Source organism: Heloderma suspectum, chromosome 2 (assembly GCF_057233095.1).
Source record: "Heloderma suspectum isolate Gila_16-S chromosome 2, 16-S_ref, whole genome shotgun sequence".
In the NCBI taxonomy this organism is placed as follows: domain Eukaryota; kingdom Metazoa; phylum Chordata; class Lepidosauria; order Squamata; family Helodermatidae; genus Heloderma; species Heloderma suspectum.
Genome location: NC_139459.1, coordinates 399,664,955 through 399,691,245, shown reverse-complemented (window position 1 = coordinate 399,691,245; position 26,291 = coordinate 399,664,955). Strand labels below are relative to the sequence as shown.

Below are 26,291 nucleotides of genomic sequence, written 5' to 3'. Positions count from 1 at the left end.
TAGTCTGACTCTCTAACATGGCCATTGTCCATGCTGGCTGAGAATGATGGGAGTTGCAGCCCAGCACATCTGGAGGGCACCAGGTTGAGGAGGACTGCTCTAACCACTATACTGTAGTGGCTCCGAACTGGAGGTGACCAGCCAGTCAAGACATGTTAGGGCCATGAGGAGCAACTAAATGAAAACCTCAACCCAGTATGTGGCAGCTGTGAACAAGGAAGAATTCCATTCTAGGGATTATTAGGAAAGGATTGGAAGCAGGGATGGTGCAGCTGATTCCGTCTGGGAATCCGGCAGGACCCCCCCACCCCGCATCCCCGGGCCCTGTTTGCCAAGTCCCTGCCCCCGCTCAGCAAGTGGCCCACCTGCACCCCCGCAGCCTCACCGAGCTCTGTGGTTGCCATTTCTTGAAAAATGAAATGGCAATCACAAACATGCGCATATTTGCGTGTGTGAAAATGGGGGACTGGAGAGCGGGGGCAGGGGCTGGACGGGCACCCAGAGAACCCAGATGAGGGTGGGTTCGCACATCCCTAGTTGGAAGAGAAATCTGACCAAATTAATGGTGCCACGACACTTTAAATACTTTTCAAGTACTTGAAAGGTTGTCACAGAGAGGAAGGACAATCATCATTGCCTTCTCAGGGAAGGACAATCATCTTCTCAATCATTGCAGAGTGGAGGACACGGAATCATGGGCTCAAGTGACAGGAAGCAGGGATGGCAGAGAATTCCACCATGGATCTCGAACACCCGAACTCCGTGGCGGGACGGCGTGCCACCCCCCTGCCCCCCCGCGGATCCCCCCCGGGATGAGACTTACCTGGGGTGGATCTTCCAGGGGGCAGCGGCTCCATCGGCGGCAACAGCGGTGGCGGCTGCGGCGGCCAGTCTTCCGACTGGCTGCCGCTGCCGCCATTTCCAGTGTTAAAAAAGAAAAGAAAAAAGACGTGATAGGCTACGTAAAGATTTACGTAGCCTATCATGGCTAGGTTAAAAAAAAAATGACGTGATAGGCTACGTAAAGGTTTACGTAGCCTATCACGTCTGATTTTTTAAAAAAACACACGTGCATAGGCAAATGGCGGCAGCTACGGCCGCCGCCATTTGCATTCCTTATTTTGGCCCGTCTTAGTCTACGTAAATATTTACGTAGACTAAGATGGCGAAAATAAGGGGGAATGCAAATAGCGTCTGCTACGCTATTTGCATTCCCCTTATTTTTGCCTTCTTAGTCTACGTAAATATTTACGTAGACTAAGGCGGGCCAAAATAAGGAATGCAAATGGCGGCGGCCGTAGCATCCCTTCTAGCCAGCGGCCGGATGTCCGGCTGCTGGCAGAGCCGGCCAGCAGTTCCGTGGAATCCCCGCGGAGCGGAGCCGGCCGGCAAGGATTCCAGGGGGAGGTACGGAGCGCCTCCCCCCCCAGCGGAACCCGGCGGAGCCAGGTAAAGCCAATTTTGTACATCCCTAACAGGAAGCCAGATTCCAGCTACTGTTAAAAACGTACTGTTAAAAAACGTCCTGACTGTTAGAGCAACACAACAATGGAACCAATGACATAGGGAGGTGGTGGGCTGTCCCACACTGGAGGCAGTCAAGACGAGGCTGGACAGCCATCTGTCAGGGATGCTCTGACTTGGATTCCTGCATCGAACAGGGGGTTGGACTTGACGGTCTTATGGGCCCCTTCCAACCATACTACTCTATGATTCTATGGTTGCTACACCTTAAAAAGGACATTGTGGACAAAGTGATAGTATTTCAGAAACCACAGAATTATGGAATTCTCTGCCATGAGATGTGGTTATGGCTACTGTCTTAGAAGGCTTCCTGAAGGATATGTATAAGTGGAGAATGCTAGTATGATGCCTATTTTGAACCTCAGTGTTTCAGATGAATATTCAATGCCACAGGTACTAGATGAATTAAATGCCACGGAATGCAAGCCTGCAGTTAACTGACCTTGGGTTTCATCCAGCAGGGCTTTTCTTAGATTTTTATGTCCTATTGCTTCTGTGGTGAAATGGTATATAAATTTAGATGACAATGATGACAGTGATGATTTCAACAACAACCATTTTTTTTAAAAAAAATCTCCACATCTAAACATGTATCTCAGCTTGCTAGAGTAGCCATCCTCTACAGTTGCAGTCAAAGGCACACCACGTTCTTGCCACTATGGTTGGACAATGGAAAAAGTAGTGAAAGCTCTGAGCAACTCCTATTACATCACCTTGCTAAAGATAATTACTCCCATGCTTACCAATTCCTCATGTGTTAAAATGATCACATCAGAGAGAGAGAGAGAGAGAGAGAGAGAGAGACTCTGCGAGTGATGCCAGCTCTTTGGGGGGCACCTCAGAGGGACTTTCTAGCCTAACTCAGATATTATTTACTGGGCAAGAAGAGGAAAGGCACCACTTTTGTCCGGAAGAACTGCTTCCCATCAAATGTTGGCACCAGAACTGTCACTCCTGACCGGAAATTTGAGTAGAGCCCATTTTTTCCTCTGGGCAATTTAAGTCCCAAGTTTTTTCTTGTGGCGTAAATGTGTCTTGGGCCTGGATGAGTCAGAAAGCAATGCCAAGTCCACCCAAGCATCAAACAGTCAGTAAAGATGAACACAACTAGCTTGTTGGGAATGAAGAAGACGTTCCCAAAGGGCACAGAAGGATCCAGAGATCAGGAGGATCCACTCTGCCTCTCTCTCCTCGCACCGGGGCACCGACGGGCTCTAAGGTCCGCTGACAGCAGGGGTCTTCATGCTGCACAAAGACAAAGACAAACAGAGGGAGAGTCCATCTGGGGTGAAATCTACACAAGGAAACCACAGGAGTCAAACTCTGGTTCTGGACAGTCCTCTGTGTATCAGAGGGGTTTCCTACAAATCTGATGGCCGGAGCTGGGCTCTCCCTCTGGAGATCTGGGTCATTTCCTGACCTTCCAGATCATTCCTCACCCACCCATCTCTCCCTCTAGTTTTAGATCTGCTACCTGGGCAGGCTACTCTGTGCTTCAAAGGGACCTCTGGGGCTTTGCATGGCCCTCGATCCTCCTGCAAGGGATCCTGAGATGAGCCCATCCACCACCACATGGAACACCTCCAACTGTGGGCTCAACAGCTTCTCGAAGAGCAGCTCTACACCAGCCTAAAATCCCGCATTTAAAATGGGGCTTTCTGCTTCCATTTTAAATGCAGCATCATGATGGACTCCCTTTATACATGCTTCCTCTGCCCGCCCTTTCCCCCCCTCATCTGAGTCTTCCATATGTTTCATTATACAAGCACCGCGGTCCAGTTGTTCTTATAGCGGGTTTTCCTTTTGCATGAAGGAACTCAAGCGGAACTCAAGCATGGTTTGGGGGTTGGACTTGATGGCCTTGTAGGCCCCTTCCAACCCTACTATTCTATGATGGTAATTTGACAGCTCATTATCTCCAATCTTTTAGAACACGGAATAAAGGGCATTTAGCACGGGAGACGCCCTGGAGGTTGACGACATCATGTAAAGGACCCTCAAACTTCCGTGAGTGAGCTATCTCAACAGCAAGATAAAAGCTCCATGCGAAGAAGCCCTAACTCTTCTGGGCACACACATTCTGGATGTGCTTCAGCCCAAACATGGCTGAGAAGGACCAGAGGGTACTTGGCATCTCCAGGACTGCCTTCTCCTGGCAATAAATGATCCAATATGGGAGAAGAAGGTTCCAGCCATCTCCACACCAACAGAGGAAGAGACGTGCTGTCTGGGCATGTTTGATTTGTGAGTTTTTATATGTGTGAATTAAATCCTCAAAGGGCTTGAGGAGGCATTTAACTTGAGGAGGTGGTCTCTCTCATCACCCACAGTCTCCACCAGATGCAGAAATCCTCTAACGGTCTGGGACAGGATTCTCTCGCACTTACCCCTGCCATAGCTGTCTGACCATGATGTTGTTGGTCACGTCCTGGAAGGAGAGAAATGAGATGAAGTCAGTTGCTTTGGCATGGGGAGGATTCAGCAGTGTGTGTGTGGGGGTGATTCTCGCCCTCTCCCTCTCCCCCCCCCTCTCTCTCTCTCTCACACACACACACATAGAGTTGTTATATGCCCCAAAGGCATGGCAAGAGCTGGAGTATATCAAAGAGAAATGGGGGAGGTCACTCACTTGACACTGCTTTGCAGCCATCCTGCCGTTTCTCTGCAGAGACAGAACCAGAGAGGCCACGTTGAAAGGTACCTCCAAAGATCATCCGGTCCCTCCCTCTGCAGTGAGGCAGGGCACTCAGTCCCTCAACCCTCCCAGGCACATGCCCCTCCCGTGTCTTCCAAATGGTGTGTGGGGGGTCTCCCCCAAGCTTCCCAGGGAAGCCTTGTTCCCATTTGCTGACTGTTGAATACTGTTTTTAAGCTGTGCTGTTTTTATTGTTGGGTTTTTTTTCTTAAATTGTTTTTGGTTCAGCATTGTTTTTAGTTACATGTTGTTGGCATATATTGTCTGTGTGCTTTTATGTAAATTGCTTTTCAAACTGATGAATATTAACACCTGATGAGCAGATTTTCCTGGTGACATTTTGGAGCCTTGCTGTAAATTGAAAATACGATCAAAGGAGGGTAAGAGGTCAAGGGATCAAGTCTGAAGAATCATGGTCCTGCCAGGGGGGAGCGATGGCTTTGTACTCCATTCTGCCCTGAGGCCTGGGTTTTGGAATGGCAGACTTCTCCCATGCTTTCCTCTTCTCGATCATCCCAGAGTGTGGGACACAGAAGAATGGGCTGAAGTTCCAGGACACGGAATAATGGGCTCAAGTTACAGGAAGCCAGATTCCGACTGAACATCAGGAAACACTTCCTGACTGTTAGAGCAATATTGCAATAGAACCAATGACCTAGGGAGGTGGTGGGCTCTCCCACACTGGAGGCATTCAAGACAAGGCTGGACAGCCATCTGTCAGGGATGCTCTGACTTGGATTCCTGCATTGAGCAGGGGGTTGGACTCGATGGCCTTGTAGGCCCCTTCCAACCCTACTATTCTATGATTCTATGAAGATGGAAAGGAACCTTCCTTTCTATGTCAATATCAGCAGGATATTGAGGTGTCTGGCAACACCGCTTCAGATCCACCCACTTACAGGTGAGTAGAGACAGCTTCCCATGTGACCCCCTCCCAGACATAATATGACCACACCCTACCAATACAGCTGGTCCATATGTGCTTGCAAAATCAGATCCTTGCTCTGCAACAGACTAAGGATGTGTCCCCACCCACCTGGCGAGATGCTGATGTCACACTCCCCAAGGAGAGTCCAAAATTGACTGCATCCCTACAATCCCTGAGACCACTACGCCACTGTCTTTCCCTCTGGCGTGACACTGGTGGAAAGTCAGGGCAGCATGAGAAGATGCAATTTGGGTGGGGTAGGAAAGGTTCTGAAAGGCATGGAAAGAAGTGAAAAACCCACTTCTCAAGCAGTGAGAAAGGCAGGAAAGAAGTGGAAAACCTGCTTCTCAAGCAGAAGCGTGGGGTAGGAAAGGTTCTCAAAGGCATGGAAAGAAGTGGAAAACCCACTTCTCAAGCAGTGACTTGAGCCATGACTGAGCAGTGACTTGAGACATGACATCTTGGCAAGAGATCAATATATTTGGGGCTTCAGGTATGCTTGCTACGGGCTGCCAGGAGAAAGGGATGCATGTTCCATGCCATGGAGGTCACTTGGGCCTCTCAAGAGAAAATGAGATTAAGGAGCACAACTAGGCTGTGGACCTGATCCCTGCAAGGGAGTGGAAGGCCCCTTTAAATCTGGAATATAAGTAGGGGGTCTTCTTCAATATTGGTCTGGGATCTTTTAGGGGGTTTTCTTGTAGGTCTCCCCAAAACCCTGATTCGGACCATTCCAGATCAAATTAGCCATCTGCAGCTTGAGGTAGCCTCTTAAGTCTTTTGTTAGCAAAATCATTTAGCAGATCAACACAGATCAGGATGAACATCATCTCCCCAAACTCAGAAACCAAACATCTTATGGATCTCACCCCACATCAGGAGAAACCGGTTCCCCATGACACTTTGCAACAACTTACTTACTGATGTAGAATATGATGCCAGCCACCATTAGCACGGCAGCCGCAATCCCGAAGGTGACTCCCACAAGGCGACCCACTGAGGCTGAAATGAAAAAAGAACAAAATAGTTGAAGGAAACCCAAGACATTTTCTTCCTCAGTCCCATTGCAAGCCCATCCTATGCAGGGGCAGCAGAGAAGGAGCAAGCAGGAAGTCCCTGCAGTAGCTCAACAGAAATGCTTGTTTTTTCTTCAAATACAAGAGCGGTCTTGTCCAATACGGTTCATGCCCTAGACAGGTCTAAATCCTAGAGAACACGTTGGGACCTTTGCGTAGAACTGTAGAAGTAAGATGTAGAGCTGTGCACAAATGGCCTCTCAAAATTCCCCAGCCTATTTGTGGGCAGAGAAATTGGGGGAACAATTTCACCGAATTTCTCCTAGGGGAGGAGAAATTCTCCAACAGTTTCTCACAGATAGGGTTCACTATTGGCTAGGGATGTATGAAAGTCACTTACCTTTTCGAAGGGTGACATTCGTGGGGGGGGCGCTCCGTCCCTCCCCCCCGAAATTCTGGCCGGGGGAGAGGCGCTCCATCCCTCCCCCCCGAAATTCTGGCCAGCCGGCTCCACTCCGCAGGGATTCTGCGGAGCCGCTGGCTGGCACGGCCAGCAGCCGGACATCCACCTGCTGGCTAGCAGGGACGCAAATGGCGATTTTTTTGTTTTTGTTTTTTTTAACTGGAAATGGCGGTGGTGGCAGCCGGTCGGAAGACTGGCTGCCGCAGCCGCCACCGAACCGCCGCCGAACCGCTACCGGAGCCGCCGCTGCCAGGAAGATCCGTCCAAGGTAAGTCCCGTCCCGGGGGGGCGGGGGGGCAGACCGTTCTGCCACCGATTTCGGGGGGCCGAATGCGCTGGCATTCAGCCTCCCCGAGATTCGTGGCGAAATTCTCTGACATCCCTACTGAGGGGTTGAAGCACAGCGTCTTTCTTTTTTCCTCAGGGTTTTTGGCTCATTGCACTGCTTCTGTAGGCGGCAAAACCCTCAACTGTGGTCAGGCGTCCCCTTTTCTGAGGCAGAATTTTGAATTTCTTTTGGGTTTTGAGCTTACCTAATCACTGTGAGGTGGCCGAGGGGGCTGTGTGTGTTTTCTCTCTCTGTTGCACATCTTTCCACTGCTCTGCAGCCTCCCAGGTGACCTGCACTTCCTGACCTGAAAAAGCCCCGTGGGAGGAATTACCTCTTGATAATCTTCCTCATGAGAGCTTAAATTGAAGTGTGGGAAGCTGAGGAGGCTACAGACTGCCACAAATATTTGAATCTGCTGCCACCTCATAAGTAAATTAAGCCCCACGGCCACCTCTTAAGAAAAGTAAGCACAAGGACCCCAAACCCGACCCATGAGAATTCCCCCGAAATTCCTTCACCATTGAATTTCTTTTCGAAAGCAGTTTCTTTTCTATCAAATTGAATGAAAATGGTCGGGAAAAAATGTGAGAGAAATTGTCAGCACAGCACTAGTCAAAAAGAAGAAGTGAGCAAATATGAGTAAGTATGAAAGGGTGGGAAATAAAAGAGTACAGTACCCACTCAAAGTACAGTAAACAATTACTTCAGCTATCATGTTGAAATGTAAAATTATAACAGCAAAGGGGCAGATATTGTGCTGGGTCGTGCCCGGCAGAGAGTAACATCTGGGAGCAGAAAGATGCGTTGGTAATGTCACGCACTCTTTTCGTAGTTGGCCCTCCTCAACTAACACCATGGTATTGATTTCTTTTTATACTTTCCTTACATACGTTTTCGTGTTGTTAATGCATGTTTTAAAATATAGTCTATGAGCATCTACTTATGAAGTGTCTGTGCCATCTATAAATGACTCAGTCCTTCTCGCTCTCAGACAAACCATATATTTCTGAACCCAGATACAGCCTGGAAGTAAAAACCTGTTCCAACTAAACCAGAGGTCTGCTTAGCGAAATTTATTACCCTTAAATGTTTTCTCCTACACCAGGTCAGCTTAGCCAACGCCCCCCCCCCCCGCCTCTCTTCAGCACAAGGAGATATTACCTGCATGCTTGAGCACCCATAGGTAAGTACTGAAAGAGTCTTGGCTATTGGGAGAAATGGAAATACAGCAAATAAATGCAAAATAAATAAAAATATTGTGTTACGAGGCTTTCCTTTGTGTTTCTCTTCCCTCCATTTCTGAAAACTGCCAAATACACACACAGAGAAGCCAGCCTCCTCCACCACCACCCCTCTTCTCACCGGATTCCTCCCAGGCCAGGTCCAGAGGCTCCAGCAGGCCTGCATGTTCCACCTGGCACCGGTAGCGGTCCCTGTCCTTGGGGTCAACCTTGACACTGATCCAAGTGTGGTAGGTCTGATCTGAGTTGGGGACGAGACCCCCAAAGAAGGTCTCCTGCTCCCAGAGCCTCCCGTCCCTCGTCCAGGTGGCGTTGATCTCCTTGGGATAGAAGCCGTGGGCACGGCAGGTGAGGGTCTCCAGGCCATCAGAGCTCACCTTCCGTGACACCTTCACTGTTGGGGGCTCTGTGGAAAGGGCAATGAAGGTCTTTACATGCACAGATGGGAACCTGACAAGATAAGACTGGACAGATGTTCAAGAGGAAGCAAATGTAAAGGAAAGCCGGTGATTTCATTACTTCTCTACTTGCCAAAAGAAAAGATGGTACCCACGGATGTCCTTTGGTTAAAGCTGTTTCCTATCATAAAGCAGAAGCATTGAGTGTACCGTCAGAGTTGCCTTGCATTCTTTGCCTCCAGTTTGCTCAAGGTTAAAGCAGTCTGCACATGCTCAGATGCCCACAGCCTGCAAGAACTGGCAAGAGAAGATGGCAACCCCTCCCAACCTCCAGGGTAGAACATTTGCAGAAAATCCTCTATGTGAGAGAAGAGTGAAGACTCACCGCATCTCCTCAAAATATTAGAGACCCTTGCCTGGTGTGTGTGCGCTGGGCTGCACAAGGGAGTCCTTTGGAGGGCTGCAAGGGATCCTGCCCCCACCCCAAAGGGAGGAATTGCTGCTTATCATGGGGAGGTGGAAGGGGACAGAGGAAAGACCAAGGCAGGTTTTCATTTAGAGCAGAGATGGACGGCACAGAGTAGATGCCGCTTCCTATGGGGGAGCATTCACACAAGCAACCCACTCCCCAGCTGGAGTCTGAAATGATCCAGCCCAGCACAAACTTTGCCTGGTGTCAAAAAGATAGGTACCAGGTGAGCCTCCTCGGGGAAGCATTCCATCAATGAGGTGCCACAACTGAGGAGGCCCTCGCTCTTGTAGCCGCCCACATCACTTCCTACTCTGGGGCCACTCTGAGGAGATGTCCCTTGATATGCCCTGGCCCCAAGCCATTTAGGGCTTTGAGAGTTAGTACCGACACTTTGGACTGGAAGCCAGGATGAAGCACTGGTTACCCATGACTGGCCAGCCCCAGTTCCAACACGCCAAATATCTCAAAAAGGGCTGCATAGAAGAACCCAGGTGTGGGGAGCAGGGATGTTGGAGGAACCCATCAGGGGGTGAAGTTCCTCAGTGTTTAGTCAGCTCTGCTTCCCCGACTTTGGCTCACTTTCCTGTGTGCTGGCCCGACTGAAAACCCATCATCCCCTCTGCACTTCAGCTGCCCCGCATTCATGCCTAGACAGACAATTTCAGCTGTCCAGCCGCAGAATGTCAGAGCGGGGGTGGGGGACACACCAGATGACACATAGGAAGTGTTGGAATGGCACTTCTGCCCTCCCCACCCGGCCTGCCCCAGGAACGCCCTGTTTTCGCTAGGGATGGCAGAGAATTCCGCCACGGATTCCAGTGAATCTGCCATGGATTCCAGGCCCCCCAGAATCTGTGGCGGAATGGCCTCCTGCCCCCCTCCCCCCGTGGAATTCCCCCGGGATGGCACTTACCTGGGGCAGATGCGGCAGATTCGGCGGCGGCGGCTGGTCTCCTGGCCGGCCGCGGCTGGGCTGCTGCTGCCACCATTGCCATCCTTGCAGCCGTGATAGGCTACGTAAGAATTTACGTAGCCTATCACAGCTAACCCCCCCTCCCAAAAAATGCAGAGTACACAAATGGCGGCAGCTACAGCGGCCACCATTTGCATTCCCTATTTTTCTCTGATTTATCTTACGTAAATATTTACCTAAGATAAAACGGCGAAAAAAAGGGGAACACAAATAGCGTGGCAGACGCTATTTGCATTCCTTTATTTTTTGCCATTCTAGCCTACATAAATATTTACGTAGGCTAGAACAGCGAAAAATAAAGGAACGCAAATAGCGCCCACTATGCTATTTGCATTCCCCTTTTTTTGCCGTTTTATCTTACGTAAATATTTACGTAAGATAAATCGGAGAAAAATAGGGAACGCAAATGGCGGCCGCCGTAGCCGCAGCCATTTGCGTATGCTGCGTGGGGGGGGGGGTTGTAGTTAGCCATGATAGGCTACGTAAATTCTTACATAGCCTATTACGGCTGCAAGGATGGCAATGGCGGTGGCAACAGCCCGGCCATGGCCGGACAGGAGACTAGCCGCCGCCCCCGGAGCAGCCGCTGGCGGAACCGCCGGCGGAACCGCCACCGCCACCACCGAATCTGCCAGCCGTCGAGGATTCCGGGGGGAGGGATGGAGTGCCTCCCCCCCACCGCGAAAGATTCCACGAAAAGGTGAGTTTCATACATCCCTAGTTTTCGCTGCTCCGTGCCGCTCTTACCACAGCAGAGCACGGGGCCAATCCGTGCTGCCTGCAAGGCAGTACGGGAGGGGGTGGAGGTCAGTTCTCAGGGAACCGACCTATCCTATGGCTGTCTAGCTGCTGACTAGCGGCCATAGGATTGTGTCCTAAAGGACTGGCTTTAAAAGAAGAGGGGGGAAATGCAGCTGCCTTTTGAAAATGGCTTCTCTAGAGCAAGAGCGAAGTCAGGGGTGAACTGTGCTGGCAGAGGTACTCATATGAGTGTTGGAACCGGGGAACTGATGCCTGCTAAAGCAGACGGTGTGGTGCGCCTGCATGATGAGAGATGTTGAAGGGTGTCCTTACTCAGTGCCTATTGTTAAAGACAGCATAACAATAAGTAGGAATGGGAGTGTGAATGCAGATGTGACGAAATATGACCAAGAATGACCTTAAGTTGAAACACGTCAACTGAGACAACAGTCAAGGCAGGTGGTAGACCCTTAGTAACATTTCAAGAAGTTTGAGATTCACCAATTAGTGCTAAAGCCAAGATGTTCCCCAAACACATGGGCATAAAACCTTAGATTGTCGGGAGACACCTCACTATTAACTGGTGAGCAGGGGGTGAGCACTAACTACCCATGCACCCCATTTCTGATTGGAAGGTGGTTGTCTAATCACTCATTGAGGAGCCACAGGTAATGAGAGCTGTTTCCATGGAGGAGAAGGCTATCAATAGCTACCAGTCCTAATGCCCATATGCTCCAATATTAGAGGCAGTATGCCCATGTACACCAGTTACTGGGGAACATGGGCAGGAGGATGCCATTGCAATCATATACTGCATATGGGTTTCCCGTGGCAACTGGTGGCCGCTGCATGAACCAAATCCTGGATTAGATGGATGCTTGGTCTGATCCAGCAGGGCTCTTCTCATGTTCTTATGTTCTTCTACTGTTTTACTTTGCTTTCATGCTGCTTCACCTCTGATCTTCTCTGGACCTCTTTAGACTCTTAGCCTTTAGAACTTGCAAATAGTTTTAACACTTTACCTTCTGAAGTTAGAACTGAAGAATCAGAGAATCAGAGAATAGTAGGGTTGGAAGGGTCCTATAAGACCATTGAGTCCAACCCCCTGCTCAATGCAGGAATCTAAGTCAAAGCTCCCTGACAGACAGATGTCCAGCTTCATCTTGAGTTTTTTAAAATTATTAGTCATTGTTTTATACTGTTTAAAATGATTTTATCTGTACACCGCCCTGAGATCTTAATGATATAGGGTGGGATACAAATGTTTTGAATACATAAAACATAACACTTTTTATGTACTTTCCTGAAAATGGGATCTGGAATCATTTCCAAAGCTGAAGCTTTTCACCAAACCCAACATGATCTAACCTTTTAATCCAGATTTGGTTAACTCCTTAAATCCCAGAAACAATTTTATTTAGACGACTTAATTTCATCATTTGAACGTTGGTTTTCCCACTCTTGCTTCTCCTTTTACTACATAATCATATTAAGTTTCATTCTTCATGTGCCTAGAGAAACATAGCTTAGCTTAGATTTAGATTTAGCTTAGATTTAGCTTAGCTTTTTGGATTCAAGTAATGTGCCGAAGGAAGTAACAGGGAGAGTTGGCCATTTTAGCATGTTTTAATTTAGCTTTAAACTGCAAGGAAAGTGCAGGAGGGTTCTCATGTTAGAACAATAATGTTAGAAGCTCAGTTTGTTATCTTGCTTCCTACATTTGTGGTGCCAGGTTTGTCGACTGTAATTCTTTTAGTTAATCTTATATTTATGTTACATTCTCCTTCACTGCCGCTAACATAACCACCAGGCTACCTTTCTTATTTATATCTTCTTTTTTTCAAATAAAGCATTTAATGGCTTTCAAGATATTCTTTAGCTGTGGTGAAGCTGCCTGTTTGGAATTAGCAAAGTTACCCACCAGGGTGTCTAGAACATGAGTAGTTTAACTTCTGAAGCTAAACTGGACCAAATTAACATGACACACACACACATCCCACAATCATGAGAAGATCACATCCTCGGTCCAGGCTTTGTGCAGGAATGGGAGATGAAGAGAATGCTACCCTTCCCGTGAATAAATATGACCCCCCTGAACATTTCGCATCCTCACCTTTCCTCAGCAGAGCTTCCTTCGCATATTCCAAGAACTTTGGCAGCCCCTGATTACAGGACTCTTGGAATGATATACTGTCGTCGGCAAAGGATGGGTTAGCTTCCCACTCCCTCTTGATCACTTCTGCATCCACATCAGCTGCAGTCCAGGTGAGGGTCTCAAAGTCAAAGGTGAGGAAATCCCTCCCATTGTAGCCGTACCGGTCAATCCCTCTTTTGCTCCCGTCCTCGTGCAGCTCACACACATACCTCTCCTGCCAGATGAAAACCCCTAAAAGAAAGACAGATGGCAGGAGCTCAGAGCAGTCTCACCCTACACCCCACCCAACACTGTTCAGGTTTTTGGTTTTTTTACAGGGTGGGCTTCTTTTCCCCAATCACCCACCTCTGATGTTAGGCATAATTAGAAAAGGAATTGGGAATAAAACTGCCAAGATCACACTGCCCCTATGCAAATGTATGGTGCGACCACACTTGGAATAGTGTGTCCAGTTGTGGTCACCACACCGAAAAAAAGATATTGTAGAGCTGGAAAAGGTGCAGAAAAGGGCAACAAAAATGATCAAGGGGCTGGAGCATCTCCCCTACGAGAGAGGGTTGCAACAGCTGGGATTGCTGAGCTTGGAAAAAAAAAGGGGAAGGGGAGATATGATAGAGGTCTACAAAATTATGCATGGTGTGGAGAATGTGGAGGGGGAGATAGAAAAGTCACTGGAAAAGACCCTGATGCTGGGAAAGATTGAAGGCAAAAGGAGAAGGGGACGGCAGAGGATGAGATGGCTAGATAGCATCACCGATGCAATGAATATGGACTTGAGCACACTCCGGGAAAGAGCGCAGGACAGGAAGGCCTGGCGTGCTATGGTCCACGGGATCACGAAGAGTCAGACATGACTGAACGATGAACAACAACAACAACAACAACTCAAAAGAACCCAGGGTCATCCTCTGAAGCTGATTGGTGGGTGAACTTGCAGAGGCTTCAGCACTTACTCAGACTTCAGTTTCCTGGAAGGAGGGCACTGGAGACTGGTGCTGTTTCTTTTCTAAAGGTTTATTTACACTGTGCTCAGGATGAAGGCCGACAACATCACAACCCCAAGCAATCCTTGCTTGCTCTCTGCTGCCCAGAGATCTTCTGCAAGACAAAAGCCACTCTCCACCTTTGCCTGAGATTCACCCTTCCCCCAGATTCATTTCCTCTTATCCCCGGCCCCAGGACTCGTAGAACAAAGGTTACCAATTCAAGATAACCTTTCGGTAACTTGCCCAAAAGACTGCATTGGGGGAAATCCTCACTCTCCTTGTACTCAGCACCACTGAATTGTAAGGGACACCTGGAAGTAATATAGACTGACTACAAACATATAACAACACACTGTGGCTGCCTGAACACATCTCCTGGAAGGAACCTAGAAGGATCCTTGCATCTTCTGCTCTCTACTCACCTTCACTTTGGTTGAAGAAATGCTTCTTCAGCAACATCACATCATCTTGGAACTTCTGCTGTGTGAGTGATACAACCTCACTAGTCCGATCCCAAAAGAAGGGCAAGTCCTCATCAACTTTCTTCACCCAGGAGACCCGAGGCAGGAGCCTCCTCATGCTGCTGTCATAATGACCCCAGAGCAGGTCATCCATGTATGCCAAAAACAGGAATGGTTGCAAGCCTTGGCCAGAGTCCCACATTAAATGGGAAAAATGCAAGGAATGTAAAGAGACGCCTGCAAGGGACGAGAGGAGGACAGAGATAAGGAGCTCCAGTCAAGAGCACTGAAAACCATCTCCACTTACTGTGATCCTTCCCCCTCCATGAAGGCAGGAAGAGACTCCTTTGACCCACCAGTTGATGGAAATACACCTAGAAGATCCCATTAATCTCTGGAAATATAACATGTGTAAACCAGTCCCCCACCCACCCACCCCAAAAAACCACCTAGCAGCCTTATCCGCTTGTGAACTATGCAGAAAAATAGCACTAATATGGCAACCTTCTGCCAGTTACTCTGTGTTTGCTGTGCTCCTGCCAAGAAGGAGGCATCTCTTCCAACAACAAGGCTTGAAGGTCTGTCCTGGTTGCCACCAGTTCCGAACTGAAAACAGAGCTGCAGGGGCAGTTGGAAGAAGGAACGGGAGATTCTAGACCCCCACCTCTCTCCTCTCTCATGCCTGCATTGCTGTCTCTGTGTGTCTGAGCATGCTGGGGACCCCTGGGGCAGGATGCTGTGGTTTCATCTCCCTGCTTTTGCTGTTCTTCAGTTACATGAACGTAGAATGAATGCAAAGTGTGAGAAGGAGCACCTGCAGGAGAAAAATAACGGTCCCCAACGAACTGGGTGAGTTCATCATGTTTGCTGAAATGCCTCCTTCTTTCTTCGGCTAGGCCCCATGGGCTTTGGCCATGGCCCTTTGCCAGCAATGCCTCGGCTGAACGTACTCTGACTCTATGCAGTGCTAGCACCAAAGTGATGCACTTTGCACACACTCAGCAGCACTCCCCACAGGGTGATTTTGTGAATCGCCTGGATCACAAGCCTGCCTTCGTTCCAGCATAGCCTCCCCCAATGCATATCCATAACACATATAATGCAAGCTAATTTACTAAACTACCTGAACAACTAAAACACTTTGAGTGTGATCCTGTGGCTCCAGAAGGCATCCGAGGGGTCACAGGATAGTCCAGATTCCCAGCTCCGAGGTTAGAGACAGCAATCCAAAGTTGGAGACAGCGCTCCGACCTCAGAGGGAGGAACCAGAGATCTCCCCCCCACCCTTCGCAACTGTCAGGAGTGCCCTTGCTGCCTTCTGAAATCCTCAAGTAGCCAGAATCAACACGCAGACGATAGGGCTCTTTTCCAAGGCTTTATTTCCATTCAACCAAATGGCGCTTACAGATGCTAATTGCCTGAGCCTAATGAGGGAAACTTTAGAGAGCTGCCTACCAGGGGTTTCTAGCCATAGTGAATCAGTTGGTCTCCGTTTGGAGGGAAAAGGTGGGAAACCTCTGAACTTAAGGGCTAGGAGGGGAAAGTCCACCCCTTTCCCATGGGGCATCGGGGTGCAGCTGTTGACATTGCGCCAAGCAGGCTGAGCACCTCCTGTCGGAGCCCTCCATCTCCTGCTTGTCCCTGCACTGGCGCCTAGTGTCCCAAAGCTCAAGTTGTCCTTCCCCCTGCCTGCCAGGGTCACTGCCACTCTCAGGAATGTGAGCAGGGAGGGGCTTTCCCTCTGGCGGCGCCTCTGAAGAGCACGCGGGTTCCTCTCCCACAGTTTCTATCTCTTCCTCAGAATCAGAACTGCTTTGGGGCTGTATGGGCTCTGATCCAACCCTGACATCAACTAGCAAGGAAACACCACACCAGCTGGCATCTGAGGTCTGGAGCTCAACCTCCAAGTGCAAGAAAAGGGGACAAGTTCCAGCTGGGTGGGAAGGGAGGCAACTGGAGAGGCAGGATACAAGCGAACCTTAGCCTCCCCCAGCCTCCTCCCCTCCCCCTCGGAAACACCTTTGCTAGATGGGCAAAAAAGCCTGTCTAGCAAAAAAAGAAGAGATTGCTTCCAGAGTCCAATGTGTAGGACTCCACAAAGTCCAGATAGGAAAAATAACCCACGTGGAAAGAAGGGAAGATGTTCTCGCCACTACATGTGGTATAGGGGCTAGAGTGTCAGGCTGGGAGACCGGAGATCTGGGTTCCAGTCCCCACTCGGCCACAGAAACTCACTGGGTGACTTTGGGCCAGTCACAGACTCTCAGCCCAAACTCCCTTGCAGGGTTGTTGTTGAGAGGATAAAATGGAGGAGAAAGAATTATGTACACCTCCTTGGGTTCCTTGAGGAGGAAAAAAGGGCAGGATAGGAATGTAAGAATTAAATGAATGAATGAATGAATGAATAGGAGTAGTGAAGTCTGAGCCTCACTAGTGGGTAAAATAGAATAGTAGGGGAAAACTGACTCAAGCTGCACAGGAGCTAGGCATCTAGCCCCAAAAGGCTAGTCCAGAAACGATGGCCAGCTGCAGCCTTAAAACCTGAAGAAGAGACATGGTCAAAGTAAAGAAACCTTTGTTCTCTCAAAAAGAAGATATGCCTGCAAATTATGGTCCAACAGGCTCCAAATTAGCAAAAATCTGTTAGCAATCTCAGAGCAATACAAAACTGGGGGGGGGGGGGGAGAGAGAAAGAAAGAACTGAGCAAAATCCTTCTCCTAGGGTTCAGTCATTTTTTGATTCACTGACTCCTCTAAACTTTGTCACCTTCTGATTCGCCTTTGTCCTTCCTTTCATTTGCCAGCTAGAAATCTGGTCCTCGATAGGGATGTCAGAGAATTTCTCCACAAATCTCCAGGAGGCCGAATGCCAATGCATTCGCCCCCCCGAAATTGATGGAGAAACAGTCCGCCCCCCCCTGGGATGGGACTTACCTTGCATGAATGTCCCGGGCGGTGGTGGCTCCCGGCGGTGGTGCGGCGGTGGTGCAGCGGCGGCGGCGCGGCGGCGGCGGCCGGTCTTCCAACCGGCTGCCGCTACCGCCATTCCCAAGTAAAAACAACAACAACAACAACAAACGTGATAGGCTACGTAAAGATTTACGTAGCCTATCACAGCTAGATTTTCAAAAAACACCGTGATAGGCTATGTAAATGTTTACGTAGCCTATCACGGCTGACTTTGGGGGGGAAAAAAGCACGTACTCAAATGGTGGCGCCCATGGGCGCCGCCATTTGCGTTCCTTATTTGGGCACGTGTAGTCTATGTAAACATTTACGTAGACTACGGCGAAAATAAGGGCAACACAAATAGCGTTGCCCTTATTTTCGCCGTAGTCTACATAAATGTTTACATAGACTACACGTGCCCAAATAAGGAACGCAAATGGCGGCGCCCATGGGCGCCACCATTTGAGTACATGCTTTTTTCCCCCCCAAAGTCAGCCGTGATAGGCTATGTAAACATTTACATAGCCTATCATGGCTGACTGCAGGGACGCAAACGGCAGCGGCTACGGCCGCCGCCATTTGCGTCCCAGCAGAAGACGAGGTTTCGCGGCCGGAGGGACGGGGCGCCTCCCCACCGGCCAGATTTTCGGGGGGAGGGACGGAGCGCCTCCCCCCACCGCGAAGCAAGCTGCGGGACCAGGTAAGGGACTTTCGTCCATCCCTAAAATCTGGGTCAAAGACATATTGGGTGGGCAGAAACCTGCACAAACAGTCTTTTTTCCCGTAATTTTAGGCTGCTGATGTTATCTTAGGCCTTATCAGAGTAGATGGGGGCATTCCAGACTCAAGAAACTGCCATCTCTGAGGAGTAACAAACATTGTAACTTCTCATATGGGATTAGTGTTGTCAGATTCCCAAGATCTTTTGCCACTCCATGTAGGTTTCTACATGTTATCAAACTGGATGACAGGAAAGAAAGCGCAAGAAAACATGGGCATACCACTTTGGAAAGTACCATGGACGATTTAGAAAGAAAGACAAAAATGATCATAAGAAGATGAGCAGCGGACTTAACACATGGCTCACACCTTCCGGGGAAGTGGAATGTGCACGGCGATGGAAGCAGAACTGCAGATTCTGTGAGATCTCTGCTCAAACCTCCTGAAATGAAGTCTTTTGCTGCTGGCTCTGCATAATTGTTTTGCCAAATACAAAGGGTGAACATTTCCCCCTTGAAAGTCATTCCTCACTCAAATTACACAGAAAAATAGATAGCCTGACAGTCAGAGCACATCCAACTGATTTCTAAGATCAGGCCGGTTCTCTTGGGGGAGGGGGGTCCGAAAGGCTCCTTCCCTCTAAGTCTGGCCTCATTTTTGCATGCATCTGCTGAAAGCACACTGCATGCACCAGACCATCATTAGGACGGGGGCACAAAATGTCTTCTCTGGAAATAGGGGTGCTTAGCTTTCCCCACCAGAGCATCTCCGCAGCACCAGCAGAGCAGGCGTCCACAGAGTAGTACTCACCAGAGCATGTCCGCAGCACCAGGAGAGCAGGCGTCCACAGAGGCAAGAGGAGCCCCCAGAGCATACAACCAGTTTGCATGGCTTTCTGCGTGGAGTCTGTTCCTGTAGCTGAGCTCTCGCCGTGATCCTCCGGCAGCTGCTGAGCAGTGCTGGGACCCAGGCAAGGAGAACTTGAGAGCAGGAAACCCCTGAGGGCTGGCATTGGCTTAAAAGGCGACTAGTCTACCAATAGGAAAATGCATTCTTGCAGTTGCTGGGTAGATCTTGCCTGAGTAGGGTGAGACTCTGTGAAACATAACCAGCTGGCCACATGCAACCACCGTTCATGGAGGAAAAGCAAATCTAAGAAAAGGTTTAACTTAACTAACTGAGGTTATCGAAACAGTCAAAGCCTTACATATGTTCTCTTGACAAAACTTCATCAAGTGCAATGTTCTTGGTGTCAACTCCAGGGCAGCCCCTGAAACATCCTTGCTCTGGTCCATCGAGGACTTGAAACTTGAGGTTTGCCAGTGAGCGCACATGACTCCTGGCACTGTAGAGTCGCCCATGGCAGAAGGCAGGTGTAGGCAGAGAGATGCCAGCTGTCCCTGGCTCTTGTTGATGCTAATGGCAAAGGCCAGATGAATGAGGAACTGGTGAGCCTTGAATTGGAAGGGGAGAGATGAGTTGGAAGGTGTGAGGCTGATCCTTGGCAGGAAGGTCTGCTTGCCCTGAGCCTTTCCAGCCAGGGCTTCCTGATGCAGCCAGTTGTTGTGCATGGCAAGCGCGATGAACCTTGTGCCATTGATAAGACCCTGAGTCACGTCCAGGTTCCTTAGCAGGATGACCACAGTGCCCTTCTTCAGAGTCAACTTGTTTGGTGGCAAACCACTTCAGCTGAGAGTGTTTAAGAACTCCAAAGGGTATTGCACATCATGCCTGGCATCATCATAAGAACATAAGAAGAGCCATGCTGGATCATACCAAGGGTCCATCTAGTCCAGCATTCTCTTCACATATTGGCCAACCAGCTGTTGACCACAAACCCACAAGCAGGGCATGAGAGCAACAGCACCCTCCCACCCATGTTCCCCAGCAACTGGTATACATTGGCTCACTGCCCTGATACTGTAAGTAGCAGAGAGCTGTCAGCACTTGAGCACGCTCCGGGAGAGAGCGCAGGAAAGGAAGGCCTGGCGTGCTATGGTCCATGGGGTCACGAAGAGTCGGACACAACTGAACGACTGAACAACAACAAAAGCCATCCAAATTGGTGGCCATTGGGGTCTTGAACACAGATGGCAGCCCTGGGTGTTATTCTATGATGAAAAACCATTTTTGTTTGTGTGGCAAGTGAAAGCCACACTGTTATGGGATGATAATTTGAAACACAATTGCTGGTGTAGCAGGTTACCTAATGACTTTATATAGAGGTCAGTAATTTCTCTTCAATAATTTTGTAAGAAGGAGACCAGGCTGGCAAATGCTTGCCCTTGTTCCACCATTCAGCAGCATTTCTCACAGCGTATAGGCAAGGCCAGCCCAAAAAATTTGGCTGCCTAAGGGAAAGCAGTGAATTCCCCACTCCCACAAACAAAAAACATTAGTGAGTCAGGACTTACTTTTTGCAGAAGCCATGCTGATTTTTCTTCAGAAAGACTTGTTCTTCTAATGTTATATCTAGGGATGTCAGAGAATTCCACCACGGATCTCAGGGAGGCCGAATGCCAGTGCATTCAGCCCCCCAAAATCGGTGGCGGAACGGTCTGCTACTCCCCCCCGCCACCCTCCGGGATGGGACTTACCTTGGGCGGATCTTCCTGGCAGCGGCGGCTCCGGCGGCGGCGGTTCGGCGGCAGCGGCGGCCAGTCTTCTGACCGGCTGCCGCCGCCGCCATTTCCAGTTAAAAAAAAACAAAAACAAAAAAAGTGATAGGCTACGTAAAGGTTTACGTAGCCTATCATGGCTGGATTTTTAAAAAACACTGTGATAGGCGACGTAAATGTTTACATAGCCTATCACGGCTGATTTAGAAACAAAACAAAACGTGCGTATGCAAATGGTGGCGCCCATGGGCGCCACCATTTACGTTCCTTATTTTGGAACGTCTTAGTCTGCGTAAACATTTACGTAGACTAAGATGGCGAAAATAAGGGGAACGCAAATAGCGTAGCGTCTACGCTATTTGCCATTTGCACTAATTGCTATTTGCATCTACGCTATTTGTGTTCCCCTTATTTCCGTCGTCTTAGTCTACATAAATGTTCATGTAGACTAAGACGCGGCAAAGTAAGGAACGCAAATGGCTGCACCCATGGGCGCCGCCATTTGCGTACGCGCGTTTTTTGGGGTTTTTCTAAATCAGCCGTGATAGGCTACGTAAACATTTATGTAGCCTATCACAGCTGACTGCAGGGACGCAAACGGCGGCAGCTATGGCCTTGCTAGCCAGTGGCTGGATGTCCGGCCGCTGGCAGAGCCGGCCAGCGGCTCCGCAGAATCCCTGTGGAGCGGAGCCAGCCGGCCAGAATTTCGGGGGGGAGGGATGGAGCGCCTCCCCCCCCAGCCAGAATTTCTGGGGGGAGGGATGGAGCACCTCCCCCCCACCACGAATGTCACCCTTCAAAAAGGTAAGTGACTTTCGTACATCCCTATTTGCGTCCGTACCAGCCCGGTAGCGGCTGGAGTCCCCACTGAGGAAGGCCAGGATCTCTTTTTGATCATCCCAGAATGCAGGACATGGAAGAATGGGCTCAAGTTACGGGAAGCCAGATTCCAGCTGAACATCAGGAAAAACTTCCTGACTGTAAGAGCAATACAACAATGGAACCAATTACCTGGGGAGGTGGTGGGCTCTCCCACACTGGAGGCCTTCAAGACTAGGGGTGGATGAAAGTCACTTACCTTTTCTCGCAGCTTGTTCGCGGTGGGGGGGAGCGCTTCGCTGCTCCCCCCGCGAAGTTCAGGCCGGGGGGGGAGGCTTCCCGCCTCGCCCGGCCAAAATTCAACGCAAATAGCGTTGCCCTTATTTTCGCCGTAGTCTACGTAAACATTTACGTAGACTACAGCGACCAAATAAGGAACGGGAATGGCGGCTCCCTATGGGGGCCGCCATTATCCGTACACACTTTTTTTTTTTTAAAGTCACCCGTGATAGGCTACGTGATGATTGACGTAGCCTATCACGGCTGACTTTGCAAATCTAGCCGTGATAGGCTACGTGAATCGTCATGTAGCCTATCAGGGGACATTTTTTTTTCTTTGATTGCAATGGCGGGGGCGGCAGCCGGTCGAAAGACCGGCTGCCGCTCCCGCCCCGCTCGAACACCGGACGAACCGCCAGCCGGACCCGCCGCCGGGAGGGACATTCAGGGAAGGTAAGTCCCGTCCCGGGGGGGGGTGCGGAGGATTTCTCCCCGAAACTTGTTCGGGGGGCCGAACATGTTGGCTCTCGGCCCCCCGAAGTTTCGGGGAGAAATTCTCCGCCATCCCTATTCAAGACGAGACTGGACAGCCATTTGTCAGGGATGCTCTGACTTGGATTCCTGCATTGAGCAGGGGGTTGGACTCGATGGCCTTGTAGGCCCCTTCCAACCCTACTATTCTATGATTCTATGATATCTGAAACTCTGGGATGCAGGTGGCTGGGAAGCAGATGCTTTGCTTTGTGCTTGCTAAACGATACACTGGAGAAACAATTCCTACAAATTACACATTTATTTTATTATTCTTCATTAGGTGCTCCTTTGTATTCAGAGCAGGCCTCAGTATAATGATGTAGCACTTTGGAATAAAGATGCAGCCCAGCAACCCAGCACTGGAGGCCAAGATGGAGAAGACCTGCACGGCCACCATGTATTTCCCCTTTGTGCTCAAGTAGGTGGGCACAAAGGACACCCAAACACTGCAGAAGACCAGCATGCTGAAGGTGATCAGCTTGGCTTCATTGAAGGCCCCAGGCAGCTTCCTGGCTAGGAAAGCCACCATGAAGCAGATGGCAGCCAGGAAGCCCATGTAGCCAAGGGCAATATAGAACATGGCGACAGATCCTTCATTACATTGCAGGATGATCTGTCCAGGCTGCGAGTGCATGTCAGAGTCAGGGAAGGGTGGAGAGGTCTGCAGCCAGATGGTACAGATGACAACTTGGACACTGGAACAGGAAATCACAGTGGAGTTGGCCAGACTCTTCCCCAGCCATCTCCTCACTCTGTTCCCTGGCTTTGTGGCCAGGAAGGCCAGCACCACAGTGATCGTTTTTGCCAACAGAGCAGAGACAGCAACTGAGAAGATGATGCTGAAGGCTGTTTGTCGGAGGAGACAGGTTGCTTTCGTTGGCTGGCCAATGAAGAGAAAGGAGGACAGGAAGGAAAGCAGGAGAGAGGTGAGGAGAATGTAGGACAGGTCCCGATTGTTGGCTTTGACTATCGGAGTTTCTAAATATTTAATGAAGATTCCTAACACAAAGCCCATGGTTAAGGACAAGAATAGGGCAAAGGAAGCCATGATGATGCCCAAAGATTGTCCATAGGCGAGGTAAGTTATCACCTTGGGGATACATTGCTCTCGGTCCTTGTTTGGATGCTGATCTTCTGGACACTTGTTGCAATTGTCTGCATCTGCAAAAAAACAAGAAGAACTGCTTCCTAGAGATGTACGAAAGGTACTTACCTTTCCGTGGATTATGCTGATGCTGGGGGGGAGGCATTCCGTCCCACCCCCCGGAATCCTGGCCGGGGGGGTGAGGTGCTCCGTTCCTCCCCCCCGGAATCCTGGCTGGCCAGCTGTTCTCTGCAGCGATTCTGCGGAGCCTCCAGCTGGCTTCGCCAGCAGCCGGACATCCGGCCGCTGGCTAGCAGGGACGCAAATGGCGGTGGCTGTAGCTGCCGCCATTTGCGTCCCTGCAGTCAGCCGTGATAGGCGACGTAAGTGTTTACGTAGCTTATCACGGCTGATTAAAAAACACACACGCACGTACGCAAATGGCGGTGCCCATGGGCGCCGCCATTTGCGTTCCTTATTTTGGCACGTCTTAGTCTACGTAAACATTTACGTAGACTAAGACGGCGAAAATAAGGGGAACGCAAATAGCGTAGACGCTACGCTATTTGCATTCCCCTTATTTTCGCCGCCTTAGTCTACGTAAATGTTTACATAGACTAAGACGTGCCAAAATAAGGCACGCAAATGGCGGTGCCCATGGGCGCCGCCATTTGCGTACACGCTTTTTCCCCCCCCCCCAAAGTCAGCCGTGATAGGCTACGTAAACATTTACGTAGCCTATCATGGTGTTTTTTTAAAATCTAGCCGTGATAGGCTACATAAATCTTTCCATAGCCTATCATGTTTTGGGTTTTTTTACCTGGAAATGGCAGCGGCGGCAGCCGGTTGGAAGATAACTTGGACCCTGGAACAGGAAATCGCCCCTAATTGTTTATGAACATGATAAAAAGCACTGGTCCCAATACAGATCCTTGGGGGACCCCACTGTTTACATCCCTTTGTTGTGAGAACTGGCCATTCCTTCCAAGTCTTGCTTTCTTTTCTTAAACCTGTTACCAATCTATAAGAGGACCTCTTATAGATGTGCAGTCCAGAAGTAGTTGTAGGGCTTATTTATGACAGTTGGCTGTCAAGCATCTACTGACTGGCAAGTGGGGTGGAGGGAAGGCAGAACTGTTCTTCACAAGCTCTGGGTCCTTCTCTCTTCTCACAGTTCCTCCAGAAGAAATTTCCCTACAGTTGGTGATCAGGGTCAAAAATGGTTGAGATGCTGCTGCACTCACGCTCCAGTCTATCCCCCTGCCCCCAATCCTGCGAATAAAAGCTTATGAAATGCGACAGGCTAAAATGGGGTGAAAAATCATGCTTCTTCAAAACGTACGAACACCTTATACTTCTTTTGAGGCACAGCACATGCTACACCTTCCCCCTTACTTAATGAGATAAACGGTTTCCCAGATGGCGCTGTACAAACAGAGAAATGTTACTGCAAAGTAACCTCCATGTAGTTTGATCTGGTGATCTACAGCAAGCTAATGACAAAGCTGTGGCGGTGGCTACGTTTTGGCAGAGCAAAGTTTGATCTGGGCACGAAATAAATAAAACCTCCATGTACGTCTATGGAGTAAAGAAACAAACAGGCAATACTTGTCAAACTGCTGGAGGTCACTCATCAAATTTTAAACTCCTATATAGTAGTTATGTCTTGCCCTTTCTAACTCTAAACTAGCAAAGAACATCCCCATATCCTCCTTCTACCAAGTTTCAGATCAGTAGTGATGGCGGAGAATTCCGCCACGGACTCCAGTGAGGCCAGATTCTTTAGAATCCACCCCCCCAGAGTCCATGGCAGTACAGAACAATCCCCCCACCACCCCGCAAAACCTCCCCGGGACGGAACCTACCGTTTGTCGGCCGTCCGCGGGTGCGAATGGAGGCCCCGGTCTGTGGCCGCCATTTCCCTTGCTCCATTAGTCGTGATAGGCTACGTAAGTATTTATATAATTATATACATAGCCTATCATGGCTAACACAGGGACGCAAATGGCGGCCGCTACGTCATTTGTGTCCCTCCGTTGCCGTCATAGGTTACGTATATATTTACATAGCCTATCACGGCAAAGAGCAGGGACGCAAATGGTGTAGTGGACACGATTTGCGTCCCTGCTCTTTGCCGTGATAGGCTACATAAATATATACATAACTTATCACGGCAACGCATTTGAGGCCGTGGACCAGCAGAGGATGGCGGTCCGGCTGCGGGCAGCCCTGGCTGGTGGCTCCGCAGACTTGCTGCGGAGCAGAGCTGGCTGGGGAAGATTCCGGGGGGAGGGACGGATCACCTCCCCCCCACGCAGATCCCCAGAACGGAGCAGATAAGTGATCCGCCCACCCCTACAGATCAGTCTGTGGAGCCATTTGCTCAATAGAATCTATCCCCTCCCATTTTTGGTTATCATGGAAGAATGCAATTCAGCCACATCACTATTAACATAGCGCCATGATTTGTGGCTTTATAATAACACAGCCTAAAAGAATCAAAACCAAATTTCACTTACCAGACAAGCAAGCTGTCCGAAAATATCACTTACCACTCAACTACAACGAGTGCTCCTATCTAAGAAAGCAAGCTGTCTGAAAGCATCTTTTCACTTCACAAGGCCAAAGAAAGAATAAACCCACCCATTTTTTTTTCTCAACTTGAACTAGCCATAACAACCTTCATCTGAAAGGGATAATGTCTTAAACCTAGGGGTGGACGAAAGTCATTTACCTGTCCTCGAAGGACGTTCGTGGTGGGGGGGAGGCGCTTCGCTGCTCCCCCCGCGAAGTTCCGGGTGGGGGGGGAGGCTTTCCGCCTCGGCCCGGCCGAAATTCAGGCCGGGGGGGAGGCTTCCCGCCTCGGCCTGGCCGAAATTCAGGCCGGGGGGGAGGCTTCCCGCC

General features: G+C 49.7%; 1 protein-coding gene across 2 annotated transcripts; it reads right to left on the bottom strand.

The window, feature by feature from the left end:
• Positions 1 to 2,043: 2,043 nt before the first annotated feature.
• LOC146356616 (major histocompatibility complex class I-related protein 1-like) lies at positions 2,044 to 26,291 on the bottom strand. Of its 2 annotated transcripts, none has more exons than XM_084841214.1 (8): positions 26,122 to 26,291; positions 14,346 to 14,621; positions 12,896 to 13,168; positions 8,320 to 8,604; positions 6,069 to 6,149; positions 4,154 to 4,186; positions 3,912 to 3,952; positions 2,044 to 2,769 (listed from the first exon to the last, which is right to left on the bottom strand). In XM_084841214.1, exons 2-8 carry the CDS (start codon positions 14,584 to 14,586, stop codon positions 2,632 to 2,634), a joined length of 1,092 nt encoding a protein of 363 aa, XP_084697340.1. In that variant the 5' UTR covers positions 14,587 to 14,621; positions 26,122 to 26,291; the 3' UTR covers positions 2,044 to 2,631. The 2 variants fall into 2 exon arrangements, with proteins under 2 accessions (XP_084697340.1, XP_084697339.1); XM_084841213.1 differs by lacking the exon at positions 26,122 to 26,291 and adding an exon at positions 18,864 to 19,014.